Source organism: Lontra canadensis, unplaced genomic scaffold (assembly GCF_010015895.1).
Source record: "Lontra canadensis isolate GAN:19392208 unplaced genomic scaffold, GSC_riverotter_1.0 scaffold4, whole genome shotgun sequence".
Classification (NCBI taxonomy): Eukaryota; Metazoa; Chordata; class Mammalia; order Carnivora; family Mustelidae; genus Lontra; species Lontra canadensis.
Window position 1 is genome coordinate 4,794,596 of NW_022630998.1, and position 18,740 is coordinate 4,813,335.

Consider the following 18,740-nt stretch of genomic DNA (forward strand, 5'->3'; position numbering starts at 1 on the left):
ATGAGACACTAAATACTGAACCACAGTTTAAATTAATCCAAATCAGGATATTAACCCACTAATATCCAAGAAAAACACCTGAAATTCTAACTAGTACCTGCTGTAAGTCCTCACTTTCAGATTTTAGTTGGGCCACAAGCGCTCTCATGCAGCCTTTCATAGAGCAGAGTGTAGCCTGTAAAATTAGAAATGGAACAAAGGGTCAATAACAAGGCAACCTGAAGCTGTGCTTTATTTTGGACTAATAAATTTCAAATCCAGTTTTAACTGTCTCATTTTAATCAACCTAATATTTTACCCATAGAAGCCCCAGAGCCAAATTATAGAAAGGAAGTTTTTTGTGATCTCTTCCTCTCCTAGTAAACTGGAAAAATAAAAAGAGTAAGTGATAAGAAATGATAAGCAGGGGTGCCTGGGTGGCTCAGTTGGTTGGGCGATTGTCTTTGGCTCAGGTCATGATCTTGGGGTCCCAGGATCGAGTCCCACATCAGGCTCCCAGCTCCACGGGGAGTCTGCTTCTCCCTCTGACCTTCTCCCCTCTCAAATAAGTAAAATCTTAAAAAAAAAAAAAAAAAAAGAAAAAAAAGAAACGATAAGCAACGGGTCTTATTTATTTATTTATTTATTTATTTTTTAAAGATTTTATTTATTTATTTGACAGACAGAGGTCACAAGTAGGCAGAGAGGCAGACAGAGAGAGAGAGTGGAGGAAGCAGGCTCCCCACAGAGCAGAGACCCCGATATGGGGCTCGATCCCAGGACCCTGGGATCATGACCCGAGCTGAAGGCAGAGGCCTTAGCCCACTGAGCCACCCAGGTGCCCCCGGGTTTTATTTATTTAAAAAAGATTTTATTTATTTATTTGACAGAGATCACAAGTACGTAGGGAAGCAGGCAGAGAGAGAGAGAGAAAGAGAGAGAGGAGGAAGCAGGCTCCCCGCTGAGCAGAGAGCCGGACTTGGGGCTCATTCCCAGGACCCCGGAGATCATGACCTGAGCTGAAGGCAGAGGCTTAATCCACTGAGCCACCCAGGTGCCCCAAGCAAAGGGTTTTAAAGTAAAATCTCTTCTTTGCACAGAAGCAATATATGTATAACACTCACATCTGTCATCAGAATTTTTAGAGCTTTACTCTTATTCCTGGGAATAGTATTTTAAATGCAATTACATAAACTCACTACTGTGTTCTATCTTTTGCCTTTGTTTAGGCATAAGACAACCTAACGAGTAAAACTATGCACCGGTGTGTGAAGTTCATTTTTTTTTTTTTTTTAAATCAGTGTTTAATGAGGAGAGTGAAAAAAGGAAATCAGTGAAAAGTAGTTTGTATGAAACTCATACCAGTGATATCTTAAGAAGTGGATCTTTTTATAAAACATACCTTGTTGGCCACATCTCCAAAAGTCAAGTTTGTCAAAGCCATTCCAGCATACCGTCTTAATGTAATACTGTAGTGGTCATTAGTTAGCCCATACATTTCACAGTCCACTTGCAATAATTCTGCAATGGCCTGTAGTCCCCCTAATTTAAAAAGGGCAAGAGGAAAAAGACAATAATCTAAAATAAAACAAGTGGCACCAAGTTTAAAAATTACTTTTAGCAAAACATCTCAAAGAAGGAGAATATATGGTTTGAATACATCTCTAGATCACAAGCTACAAAAACTGTTACAAAGAACTTCTATGTCATACTCAAAGTACAACTGATAATGACTCATTTTCTGCCAGTTTTCTCCACCCTCCAGACCCTTGCCTTACTGAGTGAAGTGGGCATTATAGTCTTATTTACCGCATGTATACTATATCTTGTCATTGATGAAGAAGGCTATGTTCTAACACTAGGTCTTCCTGCATGAAGGCAGAAAAAGGTAACTTATTTTTATTATTACAACTTTACAAACATTCTTCAATGTTATACACTGTGGCCTAATTAATTTTTTTTATTTGCCAAATAATTAGCCTTAGGAATCCTGAGACTTTTAAATGAAACTGTGCATGAAGCAAAGATTATTTTCTTATAAAAAAGAATTATCTGTTCAATTTATTACTAAGTTCTATAAAACCACTTATTATGTATATATTTTTAAAAATTTCTTACTTTTCTTTGGTACTCACAAGTGTCAAATACCAACTATGCTAGGATTTAGTATTTTCCTTCCCCTTGATTCTCACCACTGGGTATGCCTGACAATGCCCACAGTGGTCAACACTGAGAAGGCAAAGAGAAAAATGAAGGAAAAGGAAAGGGAAAGACAGAAAGGAAAGGGTAGTAACAAAACAGAAGAAAAAATAAAAAAAAAAACACCCAAAAACGAAAATAAAAAAAAGTAAAGCAAAATGGTGAGCAAGTGAATAAAAATAAAAATGCATATGGAAGCTATTCAAAATATTCATCATTAATATTAATCATCATGGGACTGGGGATATTGTTTTGTCACAGAGAAGTGGCTTAGACAGAAAAAAGGAAGATGAACATAAACAGGTGATTTTTGGAAATTCTTAGTCTAAACAGCAGGTTATCAATTTGGAAGAGGACCTGTATGTTTGGTATTTTTGTAAATCATCTAGAAGGGTCAGTATGTAGAGGAGACTGCAAATATGTAAAACAAAGTTTTAACTTGAGTAAAGAATTCCAAGCCAGGAGAATTAACTGTATGAAGACTGGTGCAAATCTTTATGACTAGCAGCAATGAGATGAGTTTGAATGTAGATAAATGAAAATTAATTTGGTTAAGGAAAACCCAAACCATACTTAGAAGTATTTTTTTCCATCTACCCAGGATAATGGAAAAATACATAGCCAGTGAACACAATACAGTGACTATCTTTAAGGAGCTTATACATTAGAGCAAAAGCAGACCCTAAACAACTAATTTAGGCATAAGAGACAGTGTAGAAGCACAGGGAGAGGTAACAGGTGACTTCACCTAGATTGAGAGTATCAAGAAAAAGGCTGAGGAAATAATGTTTAGGTTAAGAAAGACTTAAAGGATAAGTATCTAAAACAGGTGGGGTGGGAATAATAGAAAAACATTTTAGGCAGATGAAACAGTATATGCAAGAGCCCCTGAGACTGAAATACACAGCAATAAGGGGAAGGTCTCAAGATGAGGCTACGAAATGGGTAGAGGCCGTATCATGCAAGACTTTATATATCATACTAAGGCTTTCTGACAGGGGAAGGAATAATTGAATGTATATTCTAAATAGATTCCTGTGATCTGTAGGATGCAGAATGGATAACTGGAAGTGGGGAGCCAAGTAAGTACTGTACTTCCTGCAGAGCAGGAGAGATGATAGTGGCCCAAACTGGGGATGGAAAGGAGAGCAGTGATTAGAGATAAATTTAAGAAGCAGAATTAAAGTATGGTACTTTAATTAGGGTAGGGTTATGGGATGTCTTCTGAGATTCTGGCCTGAGGAACTGGGCTGACTGTCATGCCATTTTCTGAGAAAAAGAACCTTGGAAGAGAAAGGGATGTGGGGCTGAAGGAGATAACCATTTCAGTTGGGGCAGTTGAGTTAAAAATGTCTGAAAAACCATCTAAGTGAAGATGTCAGATGAGGAGTTTGATAATGTGTCTAAAACTCAGGAGTGGCAAAGTGGATTAAGATGTAAATCGGCAAAACATTGTAATGGAAGCCACAGATTGGAGGATATTGTTTAGAGAGAGATGAAGAAAACCTAGGACAGAGCTTTGAGGAATTCCCACCGTTTAATACTTGAGTAGAAGAGAAGGAGCCAGTAAAAGAACTGAGGTTCTGACTCAGGAAATTGACTTGGGAATGACTGATGACCTAAAGACCATGGCCCTGTATACTGGTAAGATCACCAAGATGTTGAGCATTGCAGAGCAGGCTATTGATACCAAAACAAACATACTGCGCTTTGTGCCTGCGTGGTGTGGTAATATCTGTGATACTTTCCTAAGAAGGGTGAAATGATTTAATAAAGAAGGTCTCAAGAAAGCACTAAAAGAAGAAAGACCTTTTTTCCAACAGAAAAACTAAAACACTCAGGACTTGATTCTGAAAACAAAGATTAAAGAAGGATATGGTCTATATCAACAAACGCATGAAGAAAAAAGAACATTCGATAAAATTTAGGATTCAGATAAAAGAGAGCTTTTAATGACTTTGGACAAATAAAGAAGACTTTCTGTAAATTTTAAGGCAATAAATAAAATCTGTGTCAAAACTATAAATGGATTCACAAAAATATGATGTGAATTCATGACTGATAGAATAAAAAAATAGGTTGCCCTTAGAAAAGTTAGCCTGTCTCAAGGTAATGCAAAGATGATAAACACATTCTTTCACATTTTGCTCAGTGTCTATGTTTAAAAAAAGTGGTCCACATGGACCAGATATTATCCGATGTGTGATCTCATGACCTTAAAGCTAGTAGAGGACCAATGGTTTCAACAGAACCCTTAATTTAAACTATGTATATAAAACAGATGACAGAAAGATGACACTTAGTTTTTTAAAGAGTATATTATTTTCCTTTTACTTGGGTTAGATAGTCACCATTATCATTCTAAAATAAACATTAGGGGCCCAACGTAAATATTCTATATATTGGTGTTTCACAAAATTTACTGATCATAAGAATCACCTGGGCCACTAATTAAATGATTCCTAGGTACCCCTCTGGAGATTCTGCTATACTAAGCCTGTGTGCTACAAGGCCAGGCAATCTATACGGTTTGACAAGTATCTCTGTGATTATTATGATCTAGTTTGGAAATACTAATACAAATAAATCATGAGTTCCTTGAAAGTCAGAACTACATCTTCATCATTTTTCAAGGCACAGTTTCTGGGACAGAGCTGGGACTTAATCAATGTATACACCCCTGAGAGCACAGCCTACAACCTGTAGTTCTAACAGGTACATCTAAATGACCTTGAAAAGTTGTAGAATCCTCTTATATGTACAAATGACAGTCCCAGCTGACTAGGTTTAGGAATTTCCCTTCATCTGTTTGGGACTTTATTCCTCCTTCTCCCTCACTGTCAGATACTTTGTGCTTCCTTACTCCATCTCCCCATAATCCACAAACCTTGATTTTTCTTCTGCTTTGTGCAAATTTAGAGGCTAGGAATGAGAAGAAAGGAATCCCCTGTGGCTCTGTTCCCAACAGTCACACCCCCAGAGGCCCCATCCTGCTCCTCACCTGAAAGCCCCTGCCCTAGCTCCTGTGATGAAATGCCCCGGGTAGCCTTCCTACCTGAAGAAGGAAGAGGAACAAATACTGAGTCTAGGTTTTACTTTGAAATTCAGATGATTAATGTGTCAGTCCTAGTCTACAGTTCATTGGAACACAGGGATATTTACAGAAAAACCTTTGCAGTAGTTTAAAATTGGATTAGTTTTCTTGTTTATTCAAGATTTTTATCTGCTTCCCATTATTACTAGCATTAAAAAACCACCAAACATAAAATTCTCACAAATGCTGAGACTACTGAGGAGGGGATAGCTCGTAAGATCACACTCAGTTCCAGTGGAGGCTGGGAGGTGGGGGAAGAAAAAAGAGAATCAGATGGGCCAACTGCAAGGGCCTGTGGGAGGAAAAGCATGGCTGGAGGTCAGGCCTGAGATCACAAAGTACACAGCCCCCCAAAGTGATGACTCTGAAGGAGACAACACTCATTGTTGGCCGTGCAGGTTCTCTGTGTTTAAGAGTCTCATGATTTTGTGACTTTTCAGATAAATGATGAATGACAATGATGAGGGTGGTAGGAATATAAAGTGGGGACTGGGATGTAATGTAAAATAAACAGCACAAAAAGCAAGGGCACAGCCACACTAAGATGGGAACTCAGTGTATGGTTCTTGCTTGTGGTACAACTAAACAGATCCAGTTCACATGAGATGGCGCAGCATGATGCAATTATAAATACCACATACGCAAAATGAACCTAGAAATCAAAGAAAAACCGTTACATGATAAATGGGGTGCACAAAAATGCAGGTCATAAAAGGTTTAGAGTGTGTGAAAACACATACATAAGAGTAATACTTCCAAAAATTAGTGGAATATTTCTAACTTAAGTTACAGCAAATTCTTTTCTTCATTAACTAGTTTCAAAGATACCATGCCGCTTATCATGAAAATCCAGTAAGTACTGATAACCATGAACTATCTCCCCATCAACTATCACATAGCGTCTACTGTGGAAACAGGGGCAAGGAGTGGCCCACTTAGTAATTTTTCTAATTGTTGGCTAAGAGTTTGAAAAGCCAAGTTACTTTATACAAGGTAGCAGTTTTATCATTAAGAATCTTTTCTTCTCTGGAAACCAGAGCATAATGATTCGCTACAAGGAGGAAACAGGTGGTAACAGAAATTAGTGGCCTTATGCCCAATTCAACGATGACAAAAAATATTCAGTACTCTTCTATGGCATTAAGAAACATTTTTGTCTTACCAAGTTCATTCATTGCATGTCTATGTTCTTCATCAAATGAAAGTTTCATTAAAACACACACAGCAGGACAGATCTGATGTTCAACAGGAGCTGGCACTGGAAAATAAAATTGACATAAACCATAATGCTTTGTTTTTTCAGAAGCAACAATGTTTATTATACTTAAAAAAAAAAAAAAGCAGGGGTCACTAATATTTCCCTAATGCTTAGTAGTTTAGTAGATCAACAAATAAATACTACCAACATGGAAAAGAAAATATGAGAAAAGGGCTTTTCTTGGTTCCAGAAAAATGTTTACTACTTATATGCTTTTAACTAACTCTGTCAGAATAAATTCCTTGCAGGTTTATACTATAACTCAAATAATAATTTAAAATTATAATGACTATGTAAAAGAATAAAAACACTTTGGTATAAAACCATTTTGTTATGATTTCTATTTAAACTATTGTCATGAGTGTGGGTTAAAAGCACTTATTTGTGTACAAATATAGTAAAGAAATCTAGCACAAACCTGTGGAGAAAGCTTACCATACAGACAGTAAACAAGAATCTAAAGAAGAGGTGTCCAAGGAAATGTACCTCCACATTTAATACCATGTACAGTTTCAAAGCTCATTATTTGAAATAAAAATTTAAAAAGTCTATTTTTCAGAAGTAATATTCATTTATTTTATTTAAGCATTTTGAGAACTGTTATTAAGATAAAAAAATACCAGTTATTATGTAATTGTGGATACCACAGAAAAAAAAATCCAGAAACACATTGTTCTCTCAGTAAAGTATCTTAGTAGTTTTCTTCACCCTTAGGACAAAAAGATATAAAGGACTATTTCTGCTATTTTCTTATTCTTGAGAATTTGTAAATTTTAAATAAATTCACCTTTATATCTAAGCTAAAAAAAAAATCTGCTAGAGGGGCACCTGGGTGGATCAATGGGTTAAGCCCCTGCCTTCATGATCTCAGGGTCTTAGAATCGAGTCCTGCATTGGGCTCTCTGCTCAGCGGGGAGCCTGCTTCTCCCTTTGCCTGCCTCTCTGCCTATTTGTGATCTCTCTCTGTGTCAAATAAATAAATAAATAAAATCTTTAAAAAAAAATCTGCTAGAGCTTCATAGAAGGTGTTGTCACCATCAGCCTTCTACTACCCCTTGAATCAACGGTTGATACAACTGTCCCCTCTCCTCTGTGTGTGTGTTTTCTTATCAGGTAAAAGGAAGGTCTTACCTTATATACTTACTGCTTTTGGTTCTTGCTATGGGAATGAAGTAAGTTATGTCCCCAAGGGTCCCAATTCTTAACTTCCCTGCTCCTGATGGAGAGGGGTTGGTAGACCAGGGTTTCTCCCTCAGCAAAGAGCTGGATGGCTGATCACCCCCAGCAACTGGGACCCATTGCCTGAAGCAGGAAGGTGCAGCGGGAAGAGGACTGGGTTGACAGTCAGAAGATCTGGCCTCTGTTCCTGGCTCTACCACTTACTAGCTAAGAGGCTAACAGGCAAGTCTTTTAGCGTTTCTGAGCCTCAGTTTCTTCATCTGTAAAATGGAGATGATAATACCTTCCCTTCCTACTTCAGGAGTTTGTTGTGAGGCTTAAATAACATAACAGATATAACACAGCTCTGTATCCACTGACTAGAGTGTTGTGCAAATGTTAAGATAATAGCTTGGTCACTAACAGCTGAAGGAACTAGTCACTTTCTTGAGCTTCATCTATAAAATGGAAGAGATGGAAACATAATGCTCAAGTTCTTTCTAAATCTACTATACCATGACTATAAATCTCTCTTGACCTCGTTCTTTTTTGGTTTCATAGTACTGCATGTAGTGTTTTCCTTTACTATTTTTTTTCTAGAAAAATACAGACTTAAGTTTTAAACTATGTTAGCGGTGTAGATGGCTACTATAAATTTCCCATTCCTACTCATAAAGACAACATACTAACTAAAAAAGTTTTCATTTAAAAAAGGTTTACATTTGCTTTGGTAACATGCACTATAGAGAACATACTTGGATTTTTGTCCTGGTCCATGCCTTGTTCATGGGCTTCCTGCCACTCCCAACAGGTTTCACAGTAAGCTCGTATCTGTTCCAAAAGATGAAGGACTCGGATTTCACGCCTGCCTCTCTTGTCATCAGGCTGTGAGTGAATGATGTTGTGAAGTGCTGCACTGGCCCTGGCCCGAGCCTCTTTACTGCCCCGGGAATTTCCCAACAACACAGAGTCTTTGTCATTGCCATGTAAAAGCTGGATGAGGAGAGGAAGACATCCAGACTGTCGCATGGATATACAGCTGTCTTGGGAGCTAGACATAGCTAGCAAAGTTCGCGACATATCATCCTTATCATGAGTACCAAGCATTGACAACAATGAATACACCATTTCCACCTGTGGGCCAAATGAGTTTAGAAACAAAATTATGACTTTAATATCCAAACGCTAACACCAATGATGTGATGAATGGGATACTTATTTTAAGTCATTAAAAAGAAAAACAAAACTCAAAACCCCTTTCTAGGATGAAGTAATGAGCATTATTTCAAACCATATAATCACCATCAATTTGTTTATATGAGTAAATAGAAGTAGTGGTGGCATACAGTGTTGAAAGAGAAGGTAGGTTCTCACACACTTAAATTGCTGTTTGTCTGGATCAGCTGATTATAGTGAATGGCAATTGATTTCACACACACACACACACACACACACACACACACACAATGAGGAACGTGATGTATTTAAATATTTTACACAATTTAAAAATTTTACTTCTTTTAATTTACAACTATAATTAATAAATAGAAAACATTTTTCAACAATTATATGTACTGAGTACCAGTTCTTGACAATCACTAACCCTTACCAGATTATAATATTGTTAAAAGTGTATGATTTCTCCCTTAAACATATAAAAAGAAGGATGTCATAAAAAGAACGCCATGATCACATAGGGAGTTCAAGGACTCTTAATCAATTTCCTTTTTTTAAAGCATCCAGTAAGCATCAGTTACTCTCTGACAATAAGTTCTAAAGGTTTACTCAGAAGCAGATTAGAAACTGGAAACAGTACCCAGTTATCCGGGACTGTAATTAGCCTCATTTCAAAGCCAGAGCGATTACATAAAAGTAGAGGCTATTATATAAAGAATGTATCATCTCTATAAATCAGTGGTTCTTAGTCAGTGGTGATTTTGGCCCTCCCAGGACACTTTTGGTGGCCACAACTGTAAGAGGAAGTGCTATGGGCATCTACTAGGTAAAGACTAGGGATACTGCTTAATGTCGTACAATAAAGAATTATCCAGTCAACAATGTTGAGGCTGAGAAACTCTAAATAAATACACACTATTCCTAGATATTAATGTTTTGGGAAGGTAGTATAGAACTGTGGGTAAACTGGGCTTTCAAATTCTGGCTCCACCACTTATGAATGAACTGTGTGACACCACCACGTTATTTGATTCCTCTAAGCCCCAGTTTTCTCAGTTGCAAAATGGAGAAATTTACCTAACAAGGTTTGCTCTGTGAAGATTAAATGAAATAATACATGTATAGGATAGAAGCCGGCATTCAAAAATATAGTAAGGTCTTAATGTTATCATTCATAAGTCACTTCAAAAGGCAATGAATTCTAGCTGGCAGTTTTCATGCAACAGTACTGACGAATATTAGATTTTCTTTATAGTAAGAACTACACGTTGATGTTGGACAGACCTGGGGTTGAAGTCCAATTTAAATATGCAACAGCTGCCTGAAACTTTTTTTGCTTCAGTTTTCTCTTTTAAAAAAGAGGGACAAGAATACAGTGTTTTTGAGACGATCAGAGAAAATGTACACACAACTTCTAGCACAGTTATTGGCATATAAGAGGTCCTAATTAGCAGCTATTGTGAGTTATTAAAAGGATTAAGTCTCATATTAACAATATCATTGGTTATTCTAAATTCATTTCTTAAATCACATTAGTTATTTCAGTAATGCTTTTCATAAGATCCATTATATTGTTAAAGTAAAGAAAGAATAGGTAGAGTATGCTGTGAAAACAGTTAATGGAATTATTTAAGATTTAACTAAAAATATACTGTTTAGTAATATTAGAATGTCCTCTGTCAATATAGTATTAAAGACTCTGGCTTTAAAACAGTAATAAAATAATTATTTTCTTTTTAAACACACCTTTCTCAAGTCCTAAAATATTTGCTAATATGGGACAGACTAAGAAAACTCACTTATCGGCACTGGGTAACATTCCATTTCAGTAACTTTTCCATCCATTTAAATAAATTTATTAAACACTCATTATGTACAGGCTCTTGTGCTAGATGCTGCAAAAAATAAAAAAAATAATAAAAAAAAAAAAGTCCCTATTCCCAAAGAGAATTTCATGCAAATTGCAGTGACTCAAAGGGGGCAGACAGACCTCATGGGAGAGATGAGAGGACACCGGGAATCAGAAAATGTTTCGTAAAGGAGTAAAGCCCAAGCAGAGTGCCAAGGGCTGATTCGGATTCTGACCGCCATTTTGTGGGGGGGTAGAAAGGGGAGGTGGTACCACTGCAGGCAAGGCTGGGAGGCAGAAAATCCCAGGGAGTGCTTGGGAAGCAGCAAGTAAGTAAGCCAGAGTGGCTGGAGCTTAGGATACTTGTAGAGAAGTGGATGATAAGGCTAAGAAAGAATAAAAAAATCACTAAATTGGCACTTTTTATAATCCTCATTTTTTCCTTTGTGCTCTTTTGTATAAAGATTTTTCTTTAAGAGACTGTGATGATGGAACCAGAATTCTCTAGTTGAATTTAAAAGATGAATGAAGAATGTTTTAGCAAAGCACTCTCAGTATTAGTGGCCAGAGTTTACAATCTTCTGTTACCTTGGTTCCCAGGTGACTTGTCAACCTTCGAGGAGCCGAGTGTGTGCTACTAGAACTCAAAACACTGGCTGTTTCATGATCCATTCGTGTAGTTGAACCCTAGAAATTAAGCAAATTATGGATAGTATAATTTAGATTATAGATACCAAATGAACTGTCTTTAGGGTAAACAGCTAAATACAGCATGAGAAGTGTGGACATTTTAGCAGCTCAAGATGATTTTAGATTTTAGAGAAAAACTGAAGAAAAGATTTGTTGCAAAAGACAGTTAAATACAGTGTGGAAATAACTAAACACTAAAGAAATTCTAAGAGTGGTATTTTTTCACAGATCAAAAGACATGAAACCACACTCAGTTAAAGATAAATTTATTGATAAAAAGCTTTATTAATTGATGAAATGCTCTAAATTACCACAAAACTAACTTAGAATTTGTTACAGTCCATGTTCTCCAGGAACTCAGAGCACAGAGAGGACTGCTTAAAACTTAATTAGAAAAAGCCATGAAAAAATAAATAGTTGTACTGTGATAGGATAAGCACCATAGTAGAAAAATGTATAAAATACCAAGGGGAAAAATAATAAAATATTGAAGGAAAACAGGAAGAAAAACTACTACTTGCTATAAGGAACTATTAAAGGCTGCATAAAATAAGTAACATTAAAGGTAGGCCCATGGGGCGCCTGGGTGGCTCAGTGGGTTGAGGCCTCTGCCTTCAGCTCGGGTCATGATCCCAGGGTCCTGGGATCGAGCCCCGCATCGGGCTCTCTGCTCGGCAGGGAGCCTGCTTCCTCCTCTCTCTCTCTCTGCCTGCCTCTCTGCCTACTTGTGATCTCTATCTGTCAAATAAAATAAATAAAATCTTTAAAAAAAAAAAAAAGGTAGGCCTTGAATTCTGGGGTAGAAGACAAATCCAAGTCTGTATAAAGGTATAAATATGGAGTATTTGTTTAATGTGGACAGAACACAAGGTGTACGGTGTGAGATAAAGGTTGGGTTAAGTTATTAAGTGTCAGGAGTCATGAGTCAAGCTGAGCATGTTATAGAGCCACTAGACTTTCGGCAGGAGGACAGCACAACGAGAATTATATCCTTACTTATTTTTTAAGTTTTATTTTTTGATCTCTATACCCAGTATGGGGCTTGAACTCATGACCCTGACTGAGATCAAGAGCTGCATGCTCTTCTGACTGAGTCAGCCAGCACCCCCAGAATTACATCTTTAAAAGAGTATAAAAGACAGGATAGAGAGATCACAGGTGGGAAATCAGGAAAAGAGTACTTTCAATAGTTGAGTGGTCATGAGGGCACAAAGTGAGGAAGTGAGTGTAGGGAGTTGAGGATACCCTGTATTTAGAGTACAGAATCAATCGGTTTGCTAACTAACTAGATGTGAACAAGGAGATGCTGGGAACCAAGGACAACTTGGAGGTGCTGAGCTTGGATAAATGGGCGGATAGTGCAGGCAGTGTTAATACATGAAACCCAGGAAGAGATAATGGGTTTCAGTGTGGGACCTGATATCACCGTTCTATACATATATTAAACATATAGTAAAAATGCTCAATGGGCATCTGAAAACACACAATCCAACTCTGAACAGGAGTAGAGGCTACAGATAAATATGTGGGACCTATCAAAATATTGGCTACAGCTAAAGCCCGTTCATTAAGGGTTAAGAATAATGATTATAAGAATAATATCCAATTAGAAAGCAATATTGGCAGGTATCCTGTTACAGTTCTTAATCTTTCAAAAGAAAAAGCTAGAATATAAACTCTTTGAGGGCAGAAACTTTATTCTGTTCATTGTTGTATTCTCAGTACCAAGTGTAGCAGGCATCCACAAAATATTTGTTATGAAAGAAAGAGGAGCTAGTAGTAAAATCTGAAAGAATATCTGGGCAGAGGACACCTTTACTGGTTCTTTCACATATAGATGATCTCACTAATTGGAGAAGGGGGTGTGGCAAAGGGGTGTTTTTCCCATGACGGGAAAAACAAGTTTGAGGATTGTGAATTGTTTACCTCCACTCCAGAGGGTACAATGAGTTGGCATAAGTCACAATCTCTGAATGTACCCCATATCCCTAAATTGTGGAACCAGCAGACCTTGTAATTTCCTTTGTGGATTAGCCACAGGGCAACCCAATGAGGCAGAAGCATTAAGCAAAGGTAAGAAAGAATATGGTGTGTGGTGTTAGGGGTAGAAGGGGGGACAAAACTGCAAATAAATTTAGACATAAAGAGCTTATTCCGGCTGTAATAAGGATGGGTTTGAGGAACCAAGATTCAGGGTATAAGACAGGGTTTTCCTTTTAAGTAAACTCAGGCAAGGGGCCTTTCTTGGTCTATAGGAGGTGAAGCAAACATACTTTCCTTGAGGATTCCTTGAGCCTACGTTCGTAGGCTGTAAGGCAACCCCGGTGATCCTGGCTGTCATGATCTTATGTAATGTAATCCCCTCATGTTGAGTATGGGCTAGATTTAGGGACTGGATTCCAATGAAAAGAATGCTGCAGAGGTGATAAGTCACCTCCAAGATAAGGTTACAAAGACCATGGCTTCCACCATGGGTACCCTCTCGTTTTCTCTGCGAGAAGCCAGCTGCTATGTTGTGAACTGCTCTATAGCCTGGCCCAGGTGGCAAGGAACTGATTTCTCTGGCCAACAGTCAGTGACGACACGAGGTCTGCCAACAGCCATGTGGATGAGCTCAGAAGCACAACTTCTAGTCAAGCCTTAAAATGACTGCTGTCCCAGCCAACACTATGACTATAGCCTTATGAGAGACCCTGAATCAGAGGCACTCAACTAGGCTGCAGCAAGATTCCTGACCTACAGAAACAATAATAAATGTTTGGTGTTTTAAGGTGCTACACTTGTTAAGTAGCAACAGATAACTAACACACTCTCTGAAATAAAAGAGAAACAGGGGCTAAATTATGAAACAAGAGAAAACCTATTTCCTACAATAAAACGTGTTCCTGACATTCATTTCAGTGTAGACATTAAATTATCTTTAAGCTTCAATCTTATTATCTTCCTGTACTGAAAGAAATCAGCTCCTTGATTTTGGAACACTTCTTCCAATCTATCTAGCTAGAAACTCAGATGCATTTATTGTAAGGAGATACCAAGAAAACACTCCTGTACTCACACGACCTATAGCACTTGGGCCTTGAGAATCTTTCCTGGGCCCTTCTGTTATGACTAGACCTGTGGCAACATCCTTTAGAGGGACTTAGAGAAATATAACTCACAAGAAATGGTAACTTCCGGGGCGCCTGGGTGGCTCAGTGGGTTAAGCCGCTGCCTTCGGCTCAGGTCATGATCTCAGGGTCCTGGGATCGAGTCCCACATCGGGCTCTCTGCTCAGCGGGGAGCCTGCTTCTCCCTCTCTCTCTCTGCCTGCCTCTCTGTCTACTTGTGATCTCTCTCTGTCAAATAAATAAATAAAATCTTTAAAAAAAAAAAAAAAAAAAAAGAAATGGTAACTTCCTAAGAAGTGTTCTCTACCTAATTCATGAGCAAATTCTGAAGACACTGAGTGTGATTAACTCTCTCACAAACTCAAGACCTGTTAAAGCAGTCATGTTGCATATCTCTGAAATTGGCCTTGTTCACTTTGCAAAGATACAAGAGCATAGAATGTGGATTTCCCAAGGACGGGTGGATAGGAAAGAAAATGCGTTGTTGGTGGTGGGGGGGGTGTTCTTAACTCTCAGTCCTAAAGTGTGTGAGCTCATTTTCCTCCTGTTTTCTTTCCTATCCACCCTTCCTTAGGGAATCCAGATTCCATGCTGCATGAATTCTCAACTTTTCACTTACTGCTCGTGTTACTCCTGTGGCCTTACCCGAAACCTGGCTCTCACGGAAAATCCCTTCTCCCTGCTGCCTTGTCTCCTACGAGCCATGTACTTCGCAGAGTCAGGAGGCAGTGTAAGTCTATGTTTTCCTCACTCTTTAAATCATTTCGAAACCCTGTAACATCCAAATCTCTTTGTGTTATAATCACATTTTCCCCCTTTCCCAGTGCTGTCGTAATACCTGACCTCCCAATCACTGTACCCAATTGTTACTTTGGTACAAGGGTCACTGACTTCCTTCCACTTTAACTGCTGCACCATTCTCGGTAACTTCAACACCCACGCATATACCCCATTCAAAACCTTGGCCCCTCAGTTCTCTGATATAATCTTCAATGATATTTTTCTCCTCTACTCCATTTTAGCCACTGACATCAATGATTCTCTCCTGGACTATTTCATTACCCCAAAATGCACCATCTCTCTCAATAACACATTTAGTTATCCTGATAGCCTAGTCTTCCAGCAATCTTCTCTAACCCTCCCCAAGAAAGCTGCTTCGAAATGACTGGAATAACAAGTGTGTGGATCTCTCTACATATTCCAGCTTGAATTTCTTGCAGTATATCACTTCCATTGATTCTCTTGCTAGTTTTCAACAGCCTTACTCCATGGTTATTCCATGGTTTGCTACCAAACCAACAAAATAACCTGCCACCATACCCATCTCCACCTTCTGCTGCTGAATCAGAGACACCTCTTCTATCCATGGCCTATCCCTTCACGTGTGCTCTGGATCCTTTCCCTCTACTCATTTCTTCCCATTGCTGCTTCAAGCATACTCATTCTTCTCCTTAAAAAATTAAAACAATCTGCAAATTTTCTCTTGAATCTGTATCCTGCATTGGTTAATGGCTTTTGAATTAGCTAGAATTACTCTCTTCTACTTCATTTTTTAAATCATCTCTACATCCCTTGTGGGGCTCAAACTCACAACCCTGAAACCAAGATCGCACACTCTACTAAGTCCACCAGGCACCCTTATCTTTTCTGCTTTTTAACCTTGCATTTAAGCCTCAACTCACTTCGATATAATACGGCAGGGAAGAAAGCCAATGAAATTGCTCTTGCTAAGATCAACACTGAATTTTTTTTTGTAAAACCCAATGCAGGATTTTTTAGTTCTTATGAGTCAATGGTGAATAATGTTAACTGTTTCCTCTTTTTTGGAACAATGTGATTCCCTTGCTTTAGGATGTTAGCCCAGGTCTGCATCTTCTCACTCTATAATCATGGGGGATATAAAAATCTTCCATACCTTGAGTTATCCCATTCATCACCCTTTCCTTCAATTCCAAACTCAAATATCTAACAGCCTACCTGTCATTTCTATTTCAATGTCTCATATTTAACACCTTCAAAGTTAATCTTAATTTTAACATTTCTGAAACTAGATTATTTTCCTCCACAAGCTTCCTCCCTCATTTAGAGTTAACACTGAATTGTATCACCAACCTCCTAGCTGCCTATGACAAAAAACTGGAAGTCATTCTTGACTTCTTTCCCCTTATCTGTCATATCCAACACCAAACCTTATGTCTAAGGTTTCTATTTCCTAAATATTCTCAGATACTGAGATATCTACTGACTGACTCTCTCAAATCTATCAATTGTTCCCTAATGCTAAGGCCATCATCATCTTTCATCTAGATATGGTACCTAATTTACCGAATCATTTGTGAGGTGTCAAATAAATTAATTTATAACCTTGTCTAGGACCAACATCATCCTAACACTAGTTAAGTGCTTCAAATATGTGTTCCTGTAACGCTATGTACTTGCCCTCTCATAATACTCTCATAATACTTACACACTTCGTGGAAACTGCTCATCTGTCTTATTTCTAGATTGTAAGTTTCTTAAGGAAAAGGTAGCATGTACCTAGCTCACTCCCATATCCTGGGGTTGAGAACAGTCTTGGCATAATGCAGATGCTTAGTAAACAGATGCTGAACACTGATGAATGCATTTTATATTATCTTTCAGAGGAAAGGAGTAGGGGAAAAGGTGAACAGTAAAGTGAAAAATGGGATGGGGAACACAGAGGTGGAGGTAAGATGAATGGCTGGAGGGAACCCTTCCAAGTAACTATAATTTCTTTTAATCACTATGTCTTAGAATCAAGCGTCTCTTTATTTTCTGCTTTTCCTTTATTCATCCTTAAATAGCCACTGCCAATAGAGACAGGCACTCAGAAGTTCACTGAGAGGGCCTAGAAGGTATATGCCTGATGGCTGCACTTAGCAGAACTGGGATACAGTCAGTTTCCCACTGGGTCGGAACCCCTCTTCTCTCTTCTACCTTACTCACTTTAGAAAGTGACTCCAGGGTTTCTATTTCACAAGTAGCAAGAGTCTCTAAGTCACTGTGAAACCTGGCCTGAGGGGAGGAAGAAGCAAGCATTTACCCCCTTTTCCTCCTATACAAATTGTACGTGGAAATATAATCAAATAGTAGACAAGAATTCCTCCTTATAGAAGCTTCCCAGCTAATTTCGTATCCCCTAATGAATTAAGGAAGCTGGGCATAAGGTATCAGTTACTGTTAATATCACAAAAAGACAACCAAACATTATGTACTTCCTGACCAAAGACCAGAAGAACACAATGATACTCTCAAAAGACTTGCAAAAACGATAAAACAAAAAAACAAGAAATGAAAATCCAAAGCTGATCACATCTCTAGATCCAAATACCAAGTTACAGGAAATATAGGGGACAGAGAAGAATGTCAAACTACATACCATGGAGATGTTATTAGCAAAATCCAGACTATGCAAAACTGTATTAAACAAATAACTTTGGCTCTTCAACAAATAAGCATCCAGAAAAACAAGAGACAAAAAAGGAACTTATTAAAAGATTAAACGAAATTTTGGAGGAGTGCCTGGGTGGCTCAGTCGGTTCAGTGTCTGCCCTCAGCTCGGGTCATGATCCCAGGGTCGTGGGATCAAGTCCCGCATCAGGCTCCCTTCTTGGCGGGGAGCCTGATTCTTCCTCTCCCTCCCCTTGCTTGTGATTCCTTGCTCTCTCTCTATGTGTTTTTGTGTCAAATAAATAGATGAAATCTTTAAAAAACCAAAACAAAAAACTCTGGAGACTTATTAACTAATCCCAAAGCATGGACTTTACCTAGAAAGAGTCAAATAAACTATGAAAAATTATGACATTTATGAAACAACTGCAGATGTGAATACTGACTAGATATCAATGCTATTACTGTTTATTCCTTTGGGAGTGTAATGATGACAGTGTAGTTATATACCTTCAGTCCTTTTTTTAAAAGTAAGCACGAAACCCAATGTGGGGCTTGAACTTACAATCCTGAGATCAAGAGTTGGATGTTCTGCTGGCTGAGCCAGCCAGGCACCCCTACACCCACCCCACCAAATAGTGAAACAGTTATGGAAGAAATGATGTCAGAGCTTCTTCAAAAATAAAATGGGAGGGCAAAGTGGAATAGGGCACATGTGGATGACGATATTGTTTTATTTGCCTCTGTATGTATTTGCAAACATATATACATTTCCATAGCAGAAAGTCTTAAAATGCTTATTAGCAGCAAAGCATT

At 38.2% G+C, this 18,740-nt stretch overlaps 1 protein-coding gene across 9 annotated transcripts in view; it reads right to left on the minus strand.

Annotated features, from left to right (window-relative positions):
* The window catches only part of APC (APC regulator of WNT signaling pathway), a 135,560-nt gene that overhangs the window by 15,400 nt on the left and 101,420 nt on the right, over positions 1–18,740 (minus strand). For 4 of the 9 annotated variants that reach the window (XM_032844850.1, XM_032844868.1, XM_032844859.1 and 1 more), the window contains 6 exons: positions 11,302–11,400; positions 8,444–8,822; positions 6,435–6,530; positions 5,180–5,233; positions 1,382–1,521; positions 98–175 (listed from right to left, as the gene is read on the minus strand). In XM_032844850.1, the coding sequence (XP_032700741.1) occupies positions 98–175; positions 1,382–1,521; positions 5,180–5,233; positions 6,435–6,530; positions 8,444–8,822; positions 11,302–11,400 (846 nt within the window). The remainder of the gene's footprint in view (positions 1–97; positions 176–1,381; positions 1,522–5,179; positions 5,234–6,434; positions 6,531–8,443; positions 8,823–11,301; positions 11,401–18,740) is intronic. The other 5 variants (XM_032844903.1, XM_032844913.1, XM_032844882.1 and 2 more) reach the window with 3 other exon arrangements.